At 42.5% G+C, this 22630-nt stretch overlaps 1 protein-coding gene across 3 annotated transcripts in view; it reads left to right on the top strand.

Moving 5' to 3' along the window:
* ENTPD4 (ectonucleoside triphosphate diphosphohydrolase 4) overlaps positions 1-22630 on the top strand; it is a 33553-nt gene that overhangs the window by 5982 nt on the left and 4941 nt on the right. For 2 of the 3 annotated variants that reach the window (XM_070606852.1, XM_070606861.1), the window contains exons 2-12: positions 3375-3463; positions 4624-4821; positions 5343-5548; positions 8695-8845; positions 9624-9727; positions 14036-14095; positions 14378-14532; positions 16427-16593; positions 19055-19379; positions 21106-21191; positions 22096-22257. In XM_070606852.1, the coding sequence (XP_070462953.1) occupies positions 3456-3463; positions 4624-4821; positions 5343-5548; positions 8695-8845; positions 9624-9727; positions 14036-14095; positions 14378-14532; positions 16427-16593; positions 19055-19379; positions 21106-21191; positions 22096-22257 (1622 nt within the window). In that variant the 5' untranslated portion in view covers positions 3375-3455. The remainder of the gene's footprint in view (positions 1-3374; positions 3464-4623; positions 4822-5342; positions 5549-8694; positions 8846-9623; positions 9728-14035; positions 14096-14377; positions 14533-16426; positions 16594-19054; positions 19380-21105; positions 21192-22095; positions 22258-22630) is intronic. The other variant, XM_070606855.1, reaches the window with a different exon arrangement.

Here is a 22630-nt window from a genome sequence, read left to right as displayed (position 1 = left end):
TCCTGAGTGAGAGAGGAAGTTGGGAGGTGGGAAGGTATCATGGTTTCCGTTTGTTTTGGACAGATCGCTCTAGTGGATAAGCTGTTAAGCTTTTTGGGTCCCAGAACTCTGGCACTTGACTTCTTGCCAGGCACTTTCCTAGAGTCCGTAATGCTGGGAATGCAGCAGTCAACCAAGCAGACGTGCATCTGGCCCCTCCGGGAGCTCACATTCTAGAGGAGGGGACGCCTGAGCAGGAGAAATGCACACACACACAGGGTGTTAGAGGACAGGATGAGAGCATGGATTCTCATGCTTGAATCCCAGCTCTTTTATTTATATCACCTTCTATTGGCTGTGTGACCTTAAGCAAGTTACTTAGCCTCCCTGCCTCAGGTGTAAAATGTTGTGCAAATAGTGCCTACCTTGTAGATTGTTTGGAGGAATAAATTAATACTTGTAAAGCATTTGAACGAGGCCTGGCATATAATAAGCACTATATAAGTATTTAATAAATAAGTAAACGCTAAGGAGAAAAAATAAATCAGGGAAGGGAGAGGTGTTGAGGGGATGGGTGTTGAGGAGAGCTTGCATTATAGGTGGGGTAGCCAGGGAAGGCCTCTCTGAGAAGGTGACAGTGATTGAGGACCTGAAGGGAGTGAAGAAGTGAGCCGTACAGATTGTTTCCAAGCTGAGGCAGCAGCACGTTCTGAGGCCCTGAGACCAGACAGTGCCTAGCCTGTCGAGGCAGCCGAGATGCCAGGGCGGGTGGAGTGCAGTGGGAAGGGGAGAGGAGTGGGTGGGTCAGAGCGGTAACGGGCCGAGATCCTATAGGACTAGGTATGTCAGGGTCGAGCCTTTGGCGTCTACTTCGAGTGCGAGTGTGGCGGGAGCCACTGGAGGATTCTGAGCGCAAGGTTGCAGGACCCTGGGCCTGAGCAGGGACCGGGTGGCTGTCAGCTTCGGATGAAGAATCTATGCCTGAAGGTATCGGATGGAGAGCTGGAGAGCCGCTGGGTTGAGACTGCAGGTGGGAGACTAACTCCTGAGGCCGCGTTCTGCTAGGCCAGGCCAGAGGCAGGAAGCTGCCCTCAGGCAGAAGCGGTAAGAAAAGGGACAGATTGTGGATAAACTGAGGTTAGAGAAATGGAAGGCGTCTGTAGGAAATTGGCTGTGGAAGGTGAAGCGGGGAGAGGGATCAGGCACGGCTCCCTCGTGTGTGGTGCGAGCAGCTTGGTAGAACTGAGACCGCAAGGGAGGAGCAGGTCGGGAGAAAAGAGGGCAAGGATTGCAGTTCAAGAGTTCAGCTTCGGAAACGTCTTCCATGGGTCTGTGCCACGTTCAGATGGAGACAGCAGTTGGTGCTTGAAGGTATCTGTAGCTCAGAAGAGAAGCCTGCAGTGGAGAAAGAAATGTTTTTTTAATTTATTTTATTTTTATTTTACTTTGATTGAGTCCATAATAGTTTACATCATTGTGAAATTTCACTTGTACATTATTTCTTCTATCACTACATTCCATCCATCACCACATAAGTGCTCCCCTTCAATCCCGTGCCCTCCCCCACCCTTCCCTGGTAACCACTGAACTGTTCTCTTTGTTTGTGTGTTAGTTTATGTTCCACATATGAGTGAGATCACATGGTGTTTCTTTCTCAGTCTGGCTTATTTTGCTTAACATAATACCCTCCAGTTCCATCCATGTTGTTGTGAATGGGATGATTTCATCTTTTTTATGGCTGAGTAGTATTCCATTGTGCATATATACCACATCTTCTTTATCCAGCCATCAGTCAGTGGGCACTTGGGTTGCTTCCATGTCTTGGCTCTTGTCAATAATGCTGCAATGAACATAGGGGTGTATAAGTCTCTTTGGATTGTTGATTTCAAGTTGTTTGGGTAGATACCCAGTAGTAGAATAGCTGGGTCATATGGTATTTCTATTTTTAGTTTTTTGAGGAATCTCCATACTGTTTTCCACAGTGGCTGCACCAGTTTGCATTCCCACCGGCAGTGTGTGAGGGTTCCCTTTTCTCCACAACCTCTCCAACATTTGTTATTTTTAGTCTTAGTGATTATAGCCATTTTAACAGGTGTAAGGTGATATCTTAGTGTAGTTTTGATTTGCATTTCCTTGATGATTAGTGATCTTGAACATCTTTTCATGTACCTTTTGGGCATCTGTATATCTTCTTTGGAAAAATGTCTGTCCTTTGCCCATTTTTTGATCGAGCTGTTTGCTTTTTGTTCAGTTGTGTGAGTTCTTTATATATTTTGGAGACTAACCCGTTGTCGGATATGTGATTTGCAAATATTTTGGGAGAAAGAAATTTTTGAATCAGTCCAGTCATTGAAGCTGTAGATGAGGTTGACCAGGAATGGCGATCAGTTAGAAGAGAATGGAGCTGAGACAGAAAGAAGCCTGCAGAACAGAGCAGACGAAATGAGGCGACTTGGAGGATCCTGAGAAGGAGCTGTTGAAGAGCTAAGAAGCAGAGTAGGGGGGACAGCTGTCTGAGAGGCCTGGAAGAGAGAACGCAGTGCTGCACGACCAAGAAAGGTGCAGACTGGGAGGCGGCCCTTGGATCCGGCTGGTTGGAAGCGGGCCCTGGCTGTAGGCCCCTGTTTTCTGTGTGACTTGAGATGTGGGAGCTGGAGGAGTGGCAGTGACTGTGAGAGTGACAGCTGACTAGGCTTGGTATTTTGTACATAAAAGGGAGATCTAATAGATATTTTTCAGATGAACGGGTATTTCAAATTCCCATTCAGTTAATCGTTCTGCCTACCTCCTACCCCCTCCCCTAATCTTTGTTAACATTCGCTGCCGTAAGGTGGTTAAGACCTATCTGGTGACCTGGTATTTTTGGGTCACAGATGTGCTTTTAAGTAGAGAGCACTAACTGGTGCCAGACTAGAATCATCTCTCTTGTGTTAGGCCTGTATCCCTGACAGCATGAAATTAACTTAGGAGTGTGTTGCTTGAAATAAGCCCTTCTAACAGCTTCAGTGCAAGGATCATGTTCCAGGTTATGTGTGGTTGGATTTTTTATTTTTATTTATTTATTTATTTTTTGGTGAGGAAGATTGGCCCTGTGCTAACGTCTGTTGCCAGTCTTCCTTTTTTTGCTTGAGGAAGATAGTCACTGAGCTAACATCTGTGCCAGTCTTCCTCTATTTTATGTGGGATGCTGCCACAGCGTGGCTTGACCAGCAGTGCTAGGTCTGCATCCAGCATCTGAACCTGCGAACCCCTGGCTGCCGAAGCAGAATGCACAAACTTAACCACTACACCACCAAGCTGGCTCCATGGTTGGATTTAAACACGCACTTGATAAAGAGCATAGACCTCTTCTTGGATTATGCCCTCTTTATGATTTTTCTTACTTGCTATGGCAGGAGGCTCGAACTCCGGGAGGACCCCAGTGTTTCTGTGTGAGGACTGACCCCAGGGCATTGCCTGACCTCTGACCTGTCAGCATGGGGAGGTGAGTGATGACCCTGTAATACCCGAGATTTCAGTGCCACAGGAATAGGTCTTGAGAGGAAAAAACAATCTAAATCCCAAGTGCAAAGTGTGCAAAGTTGTGCTACCCTCTGTGTAAGCCCTTGTTCTTCCAGGGCCCCGGTGGGGCTCCTGTCACAGGAGGAAGGTGCTACTGCCAGGTGGATTCTGCAGGGTTAGTGTCCTTTACCGGAAAGGCCTACATGTTGGAATCTGTGCGGGGCTGTAGTGGGCACAGGAGAACCATCTGTAAGCCTCGGAGTTGTGGGGAGGGGGTGCTAGACCCCATTGAGTAGACCAGGAACCCACATGGAGACTCAGAATGACAAACAGGAGATTCCTTTGGGTTAGCAGGCTACCTCCCCCTTCTGTGGGGCATTTTAGTCCAGGAAGAACTCTTTCTAGGGAAGAGTGTAGAAATTAACTGTAAAATAAAATTTATTCTGAAGGCAGCAGAATTGTTTTAAGCCTAATAGTAGTCTCTCGTTCCTGACATAAACTGAGAAGAAAAGCCTTTAATTGCAAAAATGTCTCAGGAATATTTCTGAAAACACAGGACATGTAAAACTCATTTATTGACTTTGTTTTGGGGATGTAGTTAAAGATACTGTTTTCTCATTTTCTTACTCAATCATCAGGGAGAAATTTGCCTTGGAATTCAGTATTAGGAAAATCTTACTCCTCCTGAGCTATTTATATGTTTCTAATCTAATGGCAAAGTTTTGGCCACTAGGATGCTCAGCCACCTTTGCAGGCCTACCTTATTACATGCATTTCTGTGTACTAAATTGTCTTTTGGTTTCATCATTCTTAAATCTGATTTCATTATAGATCTATCTTACTGAACTTGTAAGCTGTCTCATTTTTTGAAACAAAAGAGTACAAATAAAAATCTGCATAATACTCTCAAAAAAGGGGTGAAAACACAGAAGTGTCATAAGCATCAGTGCTTAATTCTCATTCATAGGATTTTATAGTAATGAGTTTTATAGGGAAATATCAATATGGAGGATGCTGGTACACAGACACCCGCTGGCGGGGAAATAGGGTAGCTCACACTGACTGTGGTACTTGGCGGTCAGTTTAGGTGGGGGAGGCCTCTTTGGAGCAGATTGCTTTAAAATCTGTTTTTCGGAATTTCAGGATCAGCATCTCCTGTCTTTTTCCTGCTTCCTGGCATTTTAGCATCTCTCCAGCGGGATGTCCTCGAATTCTGAATACCCATTTACGCCAGATTATTGTTATCAGCATTCTAGCTGCTGCTGTTTCACTTTTATACTTTTCGGTTGTCATAATCCGAAATAAGTATGGGCGGCTATCCAGAGACAAGAAGTTTCAAAGGTAAGAGAAAAAAAAACATTTGTTTTCTAGATGGGCTGCCATACCTTCATTTCATGGCTTCAAGACTTGGGATTAGGTTGGAATTTAAGGAACATGTGGCTGTAGGAAATGGATTCTGTGCTGAATACAGCATGGCATGAAAAATTAAACTATTTGAAACTATTTAATCATTAGCCACCACATCCACGTTCTAAGAGGATTTAAACATAAGCTTCTTCTGTGATATCTTTTAAGCCGATTTTTCGGTTAATGTTGATAGTTTGGAAATAGAGTTTTGCTTTTTAGAACTTGTCTGAGTGTTTTAAAGGAGTGATGAGTGTGTATGTGATTTAGGTTATCTTCATCACCATCACTTGTTTTGTTTCCTTTTGGCTCTTTGCTCGTTCAGCAGTTATAAGAATGTTACAGTGGTGCGCCTCACAGCCAAGACTCACTGACTTGGCATTTGTTTATTGTGTTTGCTCTGTTAGATTTAGATGATATTCTCTGTCTCAATAAAAGTGTATGTTTTTCTAAACAAGGTACCTGGCGCGAGTTACCGACATTGAAGCTACAGACACCAATAACCCCAATGTGAACTATGGCATCGTGGTGGACTGTGGTAGCAGTGGGTCTCGAATCTTTGTCTATTGCTGGCCAAGGCATAATGGCAATCCTCATGATCTGTTGGATATCAGGCAAATGAGGGATAAAAACCGAAAGCCAGTAGTTATGAAAATAAAACCCGGTATGTAAATGATAAATAGCTGATTGGTAAACAGCTTCTGCCTTTCACTCTCTATGATGTCTTCCACATTTTTCCCTTTCTCATGCCAATGTCATCACTCTAATTCAGAGCTCACCCAGGACTCAGTTGGTCTCCTGGTTTCACTTTTTTCCCCCTTTTCCATGCATCTTGCATAAGATGACCAACACATTAATAAAATATCCAAAAATCTTGCCTGTCATTTTTGTCTCCTGCAGCATTTGTCACAGGGCTGTACTCATGGTGTCTGCTCACGTTTGCTACTTGGCATGAATTGTGGGGGGAGTTTTTCCTATCCAAATAGTCATTGGTCTTTATCCTTAATGACAAGGTAATTTCATATAACTCATGGATAGCTGTACTCTATACGTTGGTATATATTTGTCATTTTAAACAAAATTGCTGCCCAGTATATATCTAATGCAGATTATTTAATAAGGGTGACTGTAGAACTCAGAAGAGCTGATATCATTATGTCCAGTTTTAAAGATATTAGAATTTCTAAGCCAGTGTGTTATGCAAAAGTTGGGATTTGCCTTCCCCTTTAGATAGTTTAAGTCAGTGGTTCTCAACGTTTCCTATATCAACACCATCTGCCTGGGCAGCACCTCTCTGTCAAGAGCATTAGGAATGGAAGGTGTCAGGATGACCTTGAAATAGGCCTTTTACATCCTGATAGTTGATGATCACTGATTTAAAACAGTGGACCATAGATCTTGATAGAATTTAGCACTTTTATTTCATCTTGCTAATGTGTTAAATAGTAAAATATTATATCAAAAACAATCAAGGATTTTATCTTTTAAAATATTAGAGAATGCTGATAAAAAATAAGCATAGCTTACTATCTCCTATTTCAAAACTATAAGTGAAAAAGAGATTCAGTTTTAACATGACAAAATACCTCCCCTCCTTGAATGGTTCCCGCCATGTGGACTGCAGACCCCTGGAGGCCTGTGCGTTCTTCACGGAGTGATTCAGGCCCCACCTCCTTCTTCAGCAACCGTGAACAAGCTGATTGTTCTTTGATTTTTAGGCAGCTGGGCACCAGCATATTGCACAGAAAATTCAAAATCTCTACTGAGTTTTTCAGGTTAGAGGAGGGGAACTTTATCTGACTCTCTTGGACAAACATTATTTTGAAATCAGAGTTTATTTCCGTGAATGAACATCATTTTTTCTATAAGTTTTAGTGATGACTAATTTTAGTTTTCTTTTTTCCCACCCCTTAAGTTTTTATGTATCCTTAATCTAGAAGGACTTTCAGGGTTAAAGTAATATTGATCAAATAAAAAATTCACCAGAAGATTAAAAAATAAAACTCTAAAAAGCATTTTTCATTTCATCCAGCTTCACAAAGCAAGTTCCATCCGTGATTAAACTGCTCTTGTGGAATAAGATGAAACCTCCCATGCCTTAGAGTTGTCCTTTGAGAACAAAGAGCATCATCCCAGGGTATGCACGAGAATCCCATTAAAATCAGGCTTAACATGGTTCTCTCTGATGCTCGGAAGTGTTTGAAGTGGAAACTCAAGCACTTTTGATAGCGCTTCTCTGTCCTGAAGCATGGAAGCTCGTGCATAGCATTACAGCAAAGCTCTGGACATTTTTTAATTAATAGATTCTGGATAGTTTTGGGTTTGATGTACATTGAAATAGCATTGTATGTGGAATAAAAAAAATCTGGCTTTTAGTCTGTTTTCTGCTGATTCTTTTGACAAATCATGTAATCCTTCTTGGTCCACAATTTTCTAATCTGTGAAATAAGGGATATGTGAATTTCTAAAATCCTCATCGTCTTTAATGCTGTAGGCTAGAGGACAGCTGGAAATATTCCATTCACTTATATTCTCAATCAACAGATATTTGCTGAGCACCTGCTATTTGCCAGGCACTGTGTTAGGTAGTGGAGAATATAAATTTGAACAAGACAGTTGTGCCCTTGAGAAACTTCCAGTTGAAATGAGGCAAATAAGTAAATAGGTAATTTTGATAATGTGTAATGAGTGCTACAGCTAGAGGTAGGGGGAGCATAGAATGTAAGGAGAGCCCATCTTCAGGGTTCTGTTAGGAAGGATTCCGAAGAGGAAGTAGCTCAGAGGATGAGCAGGAGTTGCCCAGGTGAAAAGGGGTGGGAAGTGGGTGGGGAGGGAGACAGAGAAGTTCTTCCTGGTGGAGGCCATGGACCCCGAGGCCAGAGGATGATGCATTACAGCAATTTTTATTTGGTATAGTTGAAGCTGAATGGAAGGAATGTGGGAAGAGAGAGGATGGGTGAGTATGCAAAGCAGGTTATGCAGTTCTAGATTCGAGCTTTATCTGGAGGCATTGAGGAGCCACAAAAGGATTTTAAGCCAGGAAGAGACACCCTTTGTATATGGAATTGTTGGGGGGATGGCCAAGACTGGAGAATAGGGTGGTGCAGGAGGCTGGCAGGGTGGTGGTGTCCAAAAGAGATGAGGAGAAGTGAAATAGTGTGAAGGGTACCAAGGAGAGGCAGTCAGTGCAACCCAGAATGCGTGTTGGGGTGAGGGGGAGAGATTGTATCCAGGATACTGGCTTGGGCCACTGGATGGTCAACAATGGTGGTTGCTGAGGTAGGTAACTAGCAGTAAGAGCAGGTTTGTAGTGAAAGTCGAGTTCAGATTTGCATATGTTGAGTTTGGGGGCTGTGAGCACAAGCACATGGCCATGTCCAGTGGACAGTTACCACATACTGATCTGGAGGTTAGGAAAGAGATCTTGGTGGCTACTGGTAAGATTTGGAGATCCAAAACATATAGACGGTGATGGCAGCCATAGGGGTGAGTGCTGCCTGAGGACAGTGGGGGCACGTTTCTCGAGGGCAGGGATCCGCTCATGTGCAGTAGATCCCGAGTGTCTGACACAGTAGATGTTCAGTTGGGGCTGTGTTTTTTTGATGACTGAGAAGAAGAGAGCATAGCACTGAACATTTAGTACCACCATCATTTAAGGAAGAGAGACTGTGGAAGGAGTTGCCAGAGGGATGGGAAAAATGAGGAGAGTACGGTATGTAGCTTGCATTTTTTTCAGCCTAGCTACACGGAAGAAGCATAGCTTATTAGCAAAGATAGCTACCTGCTAACAAAAGTGCCCTTTTTCTCTAGGCATTTCAGAGTTTGCCACCTCTCCAGAGAAAGTCAGTGATTACATTTCTCCACTCTTGAACTTTGCTGCCGAGCATGTGCCACGGGCAAAACACAAAGAGACCCCTCTCTACATTCTCTGCACAGCTGGAATGAGAATCCTTCCTGAAAGGTAACCCTCCACAGGGGCAGGCCAGGCCCAAGGTGGGGTGGGAGTAGGGGTGGTAGTTTATTTCCTCCTCCTCTTCCCCTGCATGTCCCTCCTCCCCCTCTTCCTCCTCCTCTGGCATCATGGTCATCAAAAGGGAAGACCTTAAAAGTTCTTTCTTCAGGGGCCGCCCTGTGGCCGAGTGGTTAATTTCATACCCTCTGCTTCAGCAGCCCAGGGTTTTCCTGGTTCAGATCCTGGGCGCAGACATGACACCACTCATCAAGCCATGCTGAGGCAGCATCCCACATAGCACAACTAGAAGGACCTACAGCTAGAATATATAACTATGTAGTGGGGGACTTTGGGGAGAAGAAGAAGGAAAAAAAAAAGATTGGCAATAGATGCTAGCTCAGGTGTCAATCTTCAAAAAAAAAAAAATGCTTTCTTCAAATACAGAATAGTCCCAGAACTGTTCCCTTATGCCAGAACTCACCAGATATCTTTTAGCATATTCGTTTATGACACTAAATATCAAACTATAAAGTTGTCATTTTAAAAAACCTGATTTTCTATTTATTAATTTAAGGATTGTTTGCAGGTGGAGTTTTACATGTAGAAATCACATAATTCACACAACTCCTGAAAATTCCTTCCTAAAAATAAGCTTTTCAATAAATTGCTTTGGTTTTAAAATTAAGTGTTTCATCTAGGATACACCAGAGCCACAGTGTTGTTTCTTTTTTCAAAACAGAAAAACTCATAAAATATTTTGATTGTGAAGTCTTGGGTTGTCTTACAGCCAGCAAAGTGCCATCCTGGAAGACCTCCTGACCGACATCCCTGTGCACTTTGACTTCCTATTTTCTGACTCTCACGCAGAAGTAATTTCAGGGAAACAAGAAGGTTGGTATATTGGTCTTCAGTTTGAAACTTGGGAAGCTGTTCTTTTAAATCTTCCCCTTTTTCCCTAGTGTACACTTTAGGAAATTACTCTTAATATCTTAAAATTTGGGAAACCATAGCTTTGAAATATTATAATTTTTAAATGACAAAATTAGTTTCTTACATGACTGGTCTTTATTACCTAAACATTAAGCCATTAAAAAATATTTAGTTTGTTTTTGCCACATTTAGGAAGCATATTTTGGACTCTTTTTTTTTTTATTGTGGTCATAATAGCTTATAATGTAGGGAGATTTCAGTTGTACATTATTATTTGTCATACACCATGTAAGTATACCCCTGCACACCTTGTGCCCACCCTCCACCCCTCGTCCCCCAGTAACCACTAATTTGTTCTGTTTGTCCGTAAGTTTGTTTATATTCCACATATGAATAAAATCATACGGTGTTTGTCGTTCTCTGTCTAGCTTATTTCGCTTAACATGATGCCCTCAGGGTTCATCCATGTGGTTGTGAATAGGATGATTTCGTTTGTTTTTATGGCTGAGAGTATTCCATTGAATATATATGCATACCACATCTTCTTTATCCAGTCATCAGTCGATGGGTACTTGGGTTGCTTCCGTGTCTTGGCTCTTGTGAATAATGCTGCAATATAGCGGTGCATAAGTCTCTTTGAATTGTTGATTTCAAGTTGTTCGGGTAAATACCCAGTAGTGAGATAGCTGGGTCATATGGTATTTCTATTTTTAATTTTTTGAGAAATCTCCATAGTGTTTTCCATAGTAGCTGCACCAGTTTGCATTTCCATCAGCAGTGGATGAGGGTTCCATTTTCTCCACATCCTCTCCAACATTTATTGTTTTTTGTCTTGGTGATTATAGCCATTCTAACAGGTGTAAAATGACGTTACATTGTAGTTTCGATGTGCATTTCCCTGATGATTAGTGATGTTGAGCATCTTTTCATGTGCCTGTTGGCCATCTGTATATCTTCTTTGGAAAAATGTCTGCTCATATCTTTTGCCCAGTTTTTGATTGGGCTGTTTGGTTTTTTGTAGTTCATTTGTGTGAGTTCTTTATATATTTTGGAGATTAACTCTTTATCAGATATATTATTTGCAAATATTTTCTCCCAATTTGTGTGTTGTTTTTTCATTTTGATCTTCGTTTCCTTTGCCTTCCAGAAGCTCTTTAGTCTGATGAAGTCCAACTTGTTATTTTTTCTTTTGTTTCCCTTGTCTGAGTAGACATGATATTTGAAGAGATCCTTTTAAGTCTGTTGTCAAAGAGTGTACTGCCTATATTATCTTCCAGAAGTCTTATGGTTTCAGGTCTTATCTTCAAGTCTTTGGTCTATTTTGAGTCTGTTTTTGTGCATGGGGAAAGATAATGGTCTACTTTCATTCTTTTGCATGTGGCTGTTCAGTTTTCCCAGCACCATTTATTGAAGAGACTTTCCTTTCTCCGTTGTATGTTCTTGGCTCCTTTGTCAGAGATTAGCTGTCCATAGATGTGTGGTTTTATTTCTGGGCTTTCAGTTCTATTCCATTGATCTGTGTGTCTGTTCTTGTACCAGTACCATGCTGTTTTGATTACTATAGCTTTGTAATATATTTTGAAGTCAGGGATTGTGATGCCACCAGCTTTGTTCTTGTTTCTCAGGGTTGCTTTGCTATTCGGGGTCTTGTGTTGCCCCATATGAATTTTAAGATTCTTTGTTCTTTTTTCTGTGAAGAATGTCATTGGGATTCTGATTGGGATTGCATTGAATCTGTAGATTGCTTTAGGTAGTATGGACATTTTAACTATGTTTATTCTTCTGATGTATGTGCATGGAATATATTTCCATTTCTTTATGTCATTATCAGTTTCTTTCAGTAATGTCTTATAGTTATCTTTGTATAGGTCTTGGCTCTTTTGGCTAACCCCCTTGGCTAAATTTATTCCTAGATATTTTATTCTTTTTGTTGCGATTGTAAGTGGAATTGTATTCTTGAGTTCTTGTTCTGTTAGTTCATTATTTGAGTATAGAAATGCTACTGATTTTTGTAAGTTGATTTTGTACCCTGCAACTTTGCTGTAGTTGTTGGTTATTTCTAATCGTTTTCCAATGGATTCTTTAGGGTTTTCTATATAATAAAATCATGTCATCTGCAAACAGCAAGAGTTTCACTTCTTCATTGCCTATTTGGATTCCTCTTATTTCTTTTCCTTGCCTAACTGTTCTGGCTAAAACCTCCAGTACTATGTTGAATAAGAGTGGTGAGAGTGGGCACCCCTTGTCTTGTTCCTGTTCTCAGAGGGATGGCTTTCAGTTTTTCCCCATTGAGTATGATGTTGGCTGTGGGTTTGTCATATATGCCCTTTATTGTGTTCAGGTGCTTTCCTTCTATAGCTGTTTTATTGAGAGTTTTTATCATGAATGGATGTTAGATCTTGTCAAATGCTTTCTCTGCATCTGTGGAGATGATCATGTGGTTTTTATTCCTCATTTTGTTAATGTGGTATATCACACTGAGTGATTTGTGGAGGTTGAACCATCCCTGCATCCCTCGTATAAATCCCACTTGATCATGGTGTATGATCGTTTTAATGTATTACTGTATTTGGTTTGCCAATATTTTGTTCAGGACTTTTGCATCTATGCTCATTAGCGATATCTGCCTGTAATTTTCCTTCTTTGTGTTGTCCTTGTCTGGCTTTGGTATCAGGGTGATGTGGTACTCACAAAGTGTGTTAGGAATATTTCTATCTTTCTCAGTTTTTTGCAATAGTTTGAGAAGAATGGGTAATCTTCTCAAATTTTCTTTGAATGCTTGATAGAATTCTCCTGAGAAGTCATCTGGTCCTGGACTTTTATTTGGGGGGAAGTTTTTGATAACTGTTTCAATTTCTTTACTTGTGATTGGTCTTTCAGATTCTCTATTTCTTCTTGATTCAGTCCTGGGAGGTTGTAAGAGTCTAAGAATTTGTCCATTTCTTCTGATTGTCCAGTTTGTTGGCATGTAGTTTTTCATATTGGACTCATTTTGATAGAAAAGGTTTGTATGTCTTGCCTAAGTTCTACACCGTTCTGGAATTACAATAATTACCAAATTCTTGGAGCCTTCTACTGATTTACTTACTGAAGGGGAAATTATTCTTGACTTTGATGCACTGAGAAAATATTAGTTCTGTTTTCAAAGAAATTATCCTATTTGAGAATAAAATGACAAGTTGATGAAATTATTTGGGGAATAGCTTGCTGGAAATGAAGGCCAAAAAACCTTTATTTCAGAATCCTCTATCATTTCAGCAAATAGTCCTCTGTGAAAGGCACAATGGAGAATACAAAATTGGATGAAATTTGGATATTGCCATTGAGCTGTTTACCGATAAGTGAGGTACACAGTTAGCTGCTATATGGGGTAGAGTTTTAAGTGCCGTAAGAATGATAAGGAAAAAATATCACGGGAACTTGAAAGAGGGAGACGTTTTTCTTTCTGGCTAGGGGCATCACGGAGAAAGTGACATTTGAAGTGTGCCTCAAGGGACAGTTATAAGTACAGCATGCCAGGGCATGGTAAGGGCAGGGCTCTGAGAGAGAGGAAGTACATTCCAGCAGAAGAAATGATCTGAGTCAACACAGGAAAGGATACACTATGGACAAAGGAACAAAAGTATTTTAGTTTGACTGGATTATGGCCCTTTTGAAAGGTGGTGGGGATATTAAAAGTTGGACAGGTCTTGAATGGTCAGGCTGTGGAGTTTGGACTTGGCTCCGTTGATCAGTCTAATAGCAGAGGAGTGGAGTGGAGGAGGAGGGGCTGGAAGGGGATTAGATGGGCTGTCACTCCCTCTCTGACAGCTTACATCAAGGTGCTAATGCACGGGGCTACCGATCAGGTGTGGAAAATGTGAAACGAGCATCAGACTTGGCAACTGGGTGGAAGTGAAGGATAAAGGAAAGGAAAGAGTCAAAGTTAACTTGTTTTTAGAGCCTTGAAACTGATAAGTTTAGCTTCATAAAAAGTAAAAATGCCAGTGTTTCAAAACAACCTATAAATCTCAGAGGAAAACCAGCACCTAGAGAATTATATTTTCAACCTATGTAAATGATGTGAAACTATAAATTTTAAAGTTGAGAGTTCTTGGAAAACCACTAAGAGAGAAAATACATCAGTAGAAATGTGTTATAGCAGGTGATGTTTTCACAGGTTGGCAGGGAGTAAAATAAATGAGATGTCTGCACAGAGTGCATTGATCAGTGTCACACAATGTTTCAACACTGTGTTCTTCTTACCTTCACCCCGTGAAATGTCTGTAGGTGTGTATGCTTGGATTGGCATTAACTTTGTCCTGGGACGATTTGAGCATATTGAAGATGGTGAGTATCATGTTTCCAGCTACTGTGTCTAACTGGACATGATGGCTTTCTCTATTTAATCCAAAGGATAAAAACGGAGCACAGTTTTGTGACACAGCTGAGTGTGTAGGAGTGGAGTGAGAGGAGTGCTGTTTCACACAATTAACTTGATCTCAGTTGGGAGGAGTGGGCTGGATTTGCCTAGATATGCTTGAAATGTACCATGAAAACAAGATGACTCTTCAGAACAGCCCCATTCTCTAGGTTTGTTCTGTTCCCATTGCTGTTTCTTGCTCTCTCCAGATGATGAGGCAGTTGTGGAAGTTAACATTCCTGGTAGTGAAAGCAGCGAAGCCATTCTCCGTAAAAGAACGGCTGGTATTCTCGACATGGGAGGCGTGTCCACTCAGATAGCATATGAAGTTCCCAAAACTGTAAGCTTTGCCTCCTCACAGCAGGTTATTATCTGTACAAATTTCCTTCTGTTTGGTTTGGTTTTCATTTAACATGTCTCCATCCATTTTTGTTTTGTTTCTGAGTCTGAACACATCTTTACTGTGCTTGCTGAGGTACCACCTTCTCAACCCAGGAGAAAGGAGGCAGGAGGGAACCAAGGCAGACCTCCACTGACGTGTGTGTTTGTTCGTTGAATCAGCTGTTTGCATTCTGAACTGAGGGGTTCTCTTTGGTATACATGTCAATCACATGCCTGAGCTTTTGTTTATATTTTCTCTGCAGTCACTTCCTTTCTCAACAGGTATTGTAAAACTTAATCTAATAGCATCAGATTTCTTAAGGTATAATTGGGGGAAAAGCTTTTTTTATGGCTCAGGCAGCTTTTGTCTTTTCTGGAAAGAACTGAGGTTTGTATCCACTGATGGTTTACTACTTTTCTCCGTCTTCTTCAGTGCTCTCAGGCACTGCCTGGGCAGCCTTGTGTAGAGAGCACGAACAGGGTTTCCAGGCGTCTTCCCGGATTGCTCCATGTCTTTATTACTCTCTTCCCATTGAGCTGTGAATTACTTCCAAAGCCTGGTTTCCTACACTTCCCCTAGCACAGCGTACTAGTTAAAAAAGATCTGGGTTGGACCAGCCCGGGCTGCGTCAGCACCCTGTCCTCACTAGTTATGTGACCTTTTGCAAGTCTCACTTCTTTGAGCTGGTTTCTTCATCTGTAAATGTAAAGGCAAGTGCCTCTGCCACAGGAGTGTCCTAAGGTTGAAGTCAGATCGTGCATGTTCAGGGCATCTAATGCACCACCAGGCCCCGAGCGCTTGCTCCATAAACGTGGTTCATAGGTTTATTAAGCACCTTAGAAAATTGCTTAGTAGGGGCCGGCTCCGTGGCCGAGTGGTTAAGTTCATGAGCTCCGCTGCAGCGACCCAGGGTTTGGATCCTGGGCGCGGACATGGCACCGCTCGTCAGGCCATGTTGAGGTGGCGTCCCACGTCCCGCAACTAGAAGGACCTGCAACTAAGATATACAACTATATACCTGGGGGCTTTGGGAAATAAAGCAGAAAAAAAAAAAGAAAGATTGGCAACAGTTGTTAGCCTAGGTGCCAATCTTTAAAAAAAAAAAAGAAAAGAAAAGAAAATTGCTTAGTAAATTCAAGTGTTACAATTTATGTTTCGTGCTTCCCATCCAGACATGCCTCTAGAAACTGTTCCACTCTGAAAAAGTCATGTTTTTTCCCTCGAGATAAGCAAAAAATATGTATAAAGCAAGTCTGGGAAAAATACTGAAAAATCAGAATTAAAAATTTCCCATGGATGCATCATCCAAAAAAATCATTGTTAGCATTTTGGTGTATTTCTTTTCATTTTTCCTTTCCTATTTATAGTTTCCAGAAATATATTGTTTATAATTGATCTTACTATTAATACAATTTTGTGTCCTTTATTTAACGGTGCATAAACATGATCTTCCATAAACTATTAATTACCATAGTTAATTAAACCCTCTTTGGAGTTGTATATTTGGGTTACATCAGTTTTTTCTGTCATAGTATTGCAAAGGACATCTTTGTGTATAGAGATTTTTGAATGTTTAGGATTGTTTCCAAAGCATAGAATTCAATAAGTAAATTTACTAGACCAGAGGATATGAACTATATTGCTAACTTCCTTTTTCAAAAAGTCATAACAACATCACAAATGGGCAGCTCATCTGAAACTTCTTAAGTGAGAATTGTCATATTGAATTAGGGATGCTTAGAAGGATCCTTGGGAAATGCAGAAGCAGAAATTTTTGCTCCTATTAGATGAGAATCTTTTTAGATTCTTCTTTTTAATAGGAAGTAATTGTTTTTGTATTATTTAAAATATTAGTTTTTTATTCTTACGTCTGCAGGAAGAAATAGCTAAGAACTTGTTAGCTGAATTTAACTTGGGCTGCGATGTTCACCAAACTGAGCATGTGTACCGAGTCTACGTGGCCACTTTTCTTGGGTTTGGTGGCAATGCTGCTCGACAGAGATATGAAGACAGAATATTTGCCAACACCATTCAAAAGAACAGGTAAAGCACCTTCCGCTCATTGGCAGTCACTTTCAAACCTAGATCTCTCCTCGTAGAAAACATATCCAGGCAGAGCAGGGAGACCTCAGTCAACAGAAATGTGTCAGCACTGCTAGGTGACTTTTTATTCCCCTGCCAACTGAGCTGGGAGAAGATGTGGAAGGACACAAGGGTCCTGCCTTCAGCCCACCTCCCAGCAAGCTCCAAAGGAGGGTCTCTCTCTCAGACCCACACCTCCCCTGATGGATTAGAAATTGCATCTCAGGCTATGAAAATAGTTTTCAGCATGGATGAGGCTGTTCCAGATTGCAGAGTCCTTGGGGAACTCAGCACCTGGGCTGCTGCGTGTGTCCTGGAGGCCTGTGGTCAGTGAGGATAAAGTTGGGGTAGGTGATGTTCTGGCGAAGTTATTGAAAACCAGTCCGTGCAGTTGTTAGTGAATAAGACCGGAATGAAGGAAGTTATTCAAGAGACAGAAGGGATCTAGAAGTCAAAGTTGGTGGTCGTAAACAGTGTTAGCAGTGAAACTTTTAAAAATGAGTTTATGAAGAATTCTGATAGAAAATATATAAAACAAATAAAAGCAACACTTTATCAGTTTAAATTTATTTTATAAGTATATAGCAATTATTTATTTGAAATTAGTCCATAAGAACAGAAAAGCCGTTTGGATGAACAAAAAAGTCTGAAATCTGGGTTACGTAAGATATCCTGTTAATTCCTCTATTTTGTTTTGGTTTTTTTAACGAAACACTTTTGAGAGGAAAAATTCTAATTCATAGAGATAAATGATAGTATCTTTACTTGGCCAATTTAATCTTAGAAAACCCGTGGAGTCCTGAACTTTAAGAAAGACCGGGTCAGAGCCATTCGGTACCACATTTTCCAGAAATTCACGTATGTGAATAGGAAAAGCAAGAAAAACTTGTCCTTTGTCTGCCCAGACATTAGCTGAATAGTGTGAGTTACAGGATTGGCAGTCTCATAGTGTCTTTTTAAAGGTGGTATATTATTTAGCACATTCTTAAATAAATCTTATAATAGTTTTAAAATAGAAATATTTTATAAGTGACATTTGAATCAGACTTTTGAAGAAACACTTTATTCTGCAACCTGAATTTTTCCTAATTGGTTTTAATGTCAAGAAGCTTATATAATGGACAGTTCAGTGCTACTTCTTAATTTAGGCAGAGGGCAACTGAAAATGGTGGCGCGAAATATACATTTCACTAGTCTTGGACTTTTATAATAATTAGTTTTAATTTGTATGTTCGTTGGCCAATCTTCTGCTCTGGACTGAAGTTTTTTCTTAGGCTACATCCATCATTTCTCTGGCATGCACTGCAACCCCTCATGTTGATGTCACTTTGGCTTTCTTTAAAGAATACCAAGGACAGGGGCTGGCCCCGTGGCCGAGTGGTTAAGTTCGCGCGCTCCGCTGCAGGCGGCCCAGTGTTTCGTTGGTTCGAATCCCGGGCACGGATGTGACACTGCTCATCAGACCACGCTGAGGCAGCGTCCCACATGCCACAACTAGAAGAACCCACAACGAAGAATGCACAACTATGTACCGGGGGGCTTTGGGGAGAAAAAGGAAAAAATAAAAATCTTTAAAAAAAAAAAATAAAGAAAGAATACCAAGGACATAGGGCTGGCCCGGTGGCGCAGTGGTTAAGTGAACATGTTCCGCTTCTGCTGCCTGGGGTTCACTGGTTCGGATCCCGGGTGCGGACATGGCACTGCTTGGCACACCATGCTGTGGTAGGCGTCCCACGTATAAAGTAGAGGAAGATGGGCATGGATGTTAGTTCAGGGCCAGTCTTCCTCAGCAAAAAACAAGAGGAGGATTGGCAGTAGATGTTAGCTCAGGGCTAATCTTCTTCAAAAAAAAAGAATACCGAGGACTTGAAGACATCTGTGAAGCAATTTGATACCAGATCCTTCTAGATTTTTACTGATTTTTCCCAATTTTTTTTTTATCTTGCTGGCACCTAATTTGACAGCAATTTTCTAGCAACTTGCCTTTTCATATTTTTCTAAGGCATCTAACCTAGTTTTCACAGGGCCAGTTGCTTCTTTTCATTGTCACATTTTGTCTGTATATAATTAAAATCACAAGCTCTAGTGGCACCATGGGGTTGGGAACAACACAGTTGCTGGGCATTTGACTGCCGCGAACGTGAGCCTGAGAGGAGCTCGCTGAGCAGAGGTGTGGCGGTGGGCGCCAGGCCGTCTCTCGGTGAGGTGACAGGTGATGGCACCGGGAGGCTGTTGCACTGGACTCGTTAAGGTGTCTGCTGTATGCAGGTGTGTATCCTGAATCTCTAGGAAGGGCCCAAGTGCCCATTCTCCTAATTATCCCAGAACCCTTTTGTGTCCCCGCAGAACACCCTGCAGGACTCGTGTTCCTTGCACTGACTTATCCTCCGAAACATGATACAAGTTTCTCTTTGTGATGCAGGCTCCTGGGGAAACAGACTGGTCTGATTCCTGATACTCCGTACCTGGACCCCTGCTTACCCCTAGACATTAAAGATGAAATTCAGCAAAATGGACAGACCCTGTACCTCCGAGGGACAGGAGACTTTGACCTGTGTCGCGAGACTATCCAGCCTTTCATGAATAAAACAAATGAGACACAGACGTCCCTCAATGGGGTCTACCAGCCCCCAATTCACTTCCAGAACAGTGAATTCTACGGCTTTTCTGAGTTCTACTATTGCACTGAGGACGTGTTACGAATGGGGGGAGACTACAATGCTGCTACGTTCACTAAAGCTGCAAAGGTAACCTTAAAGAAGCCGTCCTCTGCTCGCTTTTGAGAGACCGAGTGGACAGTGGCAGCTTACGTCCTCCCTTCACGTCTGGAGGCCCAGGTCAAAAGAAGGGAAACCGCTGGGAGCCCTGTTCCCTTGGTTGGGCAGGAGAAATAGTGACAGCAGAAGTAAAAACTCCCGTGCGAGCCGATTTCTGCCCACCACTCTGAACTGCTCTGGTCACAGTGGCTCCCAGACCACGGTCTTTGTATTGCTGTCTAATGATGGAATTGTCTGACACTGCTCCTCGAGCCTTCCTGTCCCTTTAGCTCCAAGGCTCCCCTTCTCTTGTTCTCCCTTGCCGTTCTGACAGTTTCTTAAGCTCTTTCACAGGTTTCCCCCCTTCATGCCCCTTATACCTGGTGGTCCCAGACTTCTCCCCTTCGCCCTCTGACCTTCAGGTTCTTGGATGGTCGCATCCATGCTCATGGTTTGCTGCTGCCTCTCAAGAAGAGGCTCCAGGCCTGACCCCTGCCCAGTGCCTGCTAGGTTTCAGTGCCTGTGACTCCGGACAGACCCCCCGTGTTCTCCCCATGCTGTCCCAGTTATGCTGTCTTGGTTAATGGCATCACTAACCCAGGAGTTACAGGCTTCTCCCTGTCACTCATTCATCCCTTGCTGTACACCCCCATATAATCAGTCATCAAGCCTATTATTTTACATCATAAATATTTCTCAGACCCCTCCCTGCCTTCTGTCTCACTCTCATTGTCCTGGTCCAGGCCTGTCTGTCACCTGCTCTGTCGCAGGAGCCTTCCGGTTGGTCTTCGTGCTTCTGGTCTTCCCTCCGTTGGTCATCCTCCACACTGCTCCCCGAAGGTTCTGTCTGAAACAAGTGCAGACGCCTGCTCGCCTCCTTAAGACCTGCAGCAGCTGCCTTTTTCTTCCAGGATAAATTCCAAATTCCTTAGCATGTCGTCCCCACCCTGCAGCCTCGTCTCCCACCTATCACTTTATACTCTGACCGTTTCAGAGAGCTATTCGTTTCCCTCCCATCTACGCAACTCTGTATTCTGTCTTGTTCATGTCTTGTTTCCTCTGCCTGAAATGCCTGTCCTTACCCTCTCACTGCAGGCTGAGTGCTGGTCTCTGTGTTCCCTGTTGCAAGTGTCACCGCCTCCCTGAGCCTCAGTCTCTTCATCCTTTAGAGGTTAGAGTGGTAGCCGTGTCAAGGAGTTGTTTTAAGTGTCACATTCAGAAAAGGCACTCACACAGTACCCAGCAGACGCCAGCTCTTAATGTTACTACTGTTGCAGATGGCTTCCCATCTCGAGAAGACAGTGCCTTTTCCAATTGTCTCTGTTCTCAGAACCTTGCACGATGCAGCCAAAGACATAGGTACTCAGTCTGAACCACTTCACTTTTCTGAAAGTTTCTGCCTGTCACATGCACGAGTCCTGAGGGAAGAAACTAAGCAGTTTAGAAGAGGCTGGTTGTGGGCAGTGACATTCTCTTTAACAAACCTTGACAAAGTTTTAAGACAAAGAACAAGCATTGTCTTTGCTAATCGGCAAGTATTCACGGAGTGTTGTAAGTCTTGTCTTCACCGTGCACATAGAGAAGTTAAGCTGGTGTTTCCTAATTGGAAGGATATGTTTGTTATGAATATGAATTTGGTAAACCCTTTCCAAAACGAAAAAGATTTTTAATAAACCCTTTAAACCTAATCATTTATTTTGGGTGAAATTTCTTTCAGGATTATTGTGCAACAAAGTGGTCGATCTTGCGGGAGCGCTTTGACCGAGGGCTTTACGCCTCGCACGCGGACCTCCACAGGCTGAAGTAAGTCGTGGGCGGCCAGGCCCGGGGGCTGCAGGAAACCGCACATTCAGTATTGGCCCTTGGCTTGCCACGCCCTGGCCCCAACCTGCCTTCCTATCCTCAGTCACTCTTCCTCCTCATCTGCCCTGGGCTCCTTTCAAATGGGACAGCAAACCCTAGTGCCCAAACGTATCTTAGAGTTGCGCTCTTCCCCCTGGAACTCCCCCGTGCAGCCTTCGCTTGTTGAAGGCCTGCCCAGATGTCCGAGTCAGGCCAGATGCTGCCCCTCTCGAGTCTTCCTCTGCCCCTTCAGCCGGACTCCGTCCTCTCTCCGGGTCTCCCTCCAGAGCACTGATTATGTCTTGCTAATGGTGTTTATCATATACTGCTTTGTCTTATAGTTATTTGTTGCCTTTTAAAAATCCTCTTCTAAGTCATTTAAGTCCATTGACTGTCTTATTATTTATTATTATTGCTTGCTTAGCCCACTGCTTGCAAAAAGTAAGCCTCTGATAAATATTTAGCATCCTAGAATATCAGAGCTGAAAAAGATCCTCCTGCCTTCTTGTTTTATAATAAAGAAACAGATCCAAAGAGGCTGGAACTTACTCAGTATTTATTCAATGAGTAAATGATGGAATCCCTGAGGAAGAAACCTGTCATGGCAACAGCATGTTAAATTATGCTGAGACCAAGTTTCATGAGCTAATTGATTTTAACAGGTGAACCATCTCGTGTTGCGGGACAAGGGGCGTAAACCAAGTCAGTCACCTTGAAACGCGCACGGTTGGTTTGGCTGCTCAGAACACTCACCTCCCGATGCCTTTGCAGCCACATTGCTCACAGAGGGAAGGCTGTCTCTGTCTTTTTGGTTCATTTTGCCAAATGAATCAGTCCCGCTTATGTTTGTGCTTGGTGTTCATAGGTATCAATGCTTCAAATCTGCTTGGATGTTCGAGGTATTTCACAGGGGCTTTTCGTTTCCCGTCAACTATAAAAACTTAAAGACAGCCTTACAAGTTTACGACAAGGAGGTTCAGTGGACTCTGGGAGCAATCCTTTACAGGACCCGCTTTTTACCCCTCAGGTATGGCTGTTGCGTTGGTAATGAGAATCAAACGAGATGCTTCTCTGCAGTTCTGATGCATCGCAGCAGCTGTGAGCTGTGGATGTTGGGGTGTTGTTAGTGCTGGCCGTGGGCAGAACTGTAGAATCCCCCCAGGGCTTCCTCCCTTCCCACCCTAGCTGTCCATCATACACAGCGCAAAAACATTCGGTTATTCTCAACTGGCTGTTCCCTAACCCCTGTGCAGAAGGGTTAGTGCCAGGGTTCTTAACCTTGTGGCCTTGGATCCCTTCTGAAAATACTGTTTTTAATGCATAATATAAATAACCTAGGGCACAGAGGAAACCATTATATTAAAATATATTTATCAAAATATTATAGAACAAATTTGTCA

This window comes from Equus przewalskii, chromosome 2 (genome assembly GCF_037783145.1).
Source record: "Equus przewalskii isolate Varuska chromosome 2, EquPr2, whole genome shotgun sequence".
In the NCBI taxonomy this organism is placed as follows: domain Eukaryota; kingdom Metazoa; phylum Chordata; class Mammalia; order Perissodactyla; family Equidae; genus Equus; species Equus przewalskii.
The sequence above is the reverse complement of the archived record's forward strand: the minus strand, read 5'-3'. Positions and strand labels throughout refer to the sequence as shown.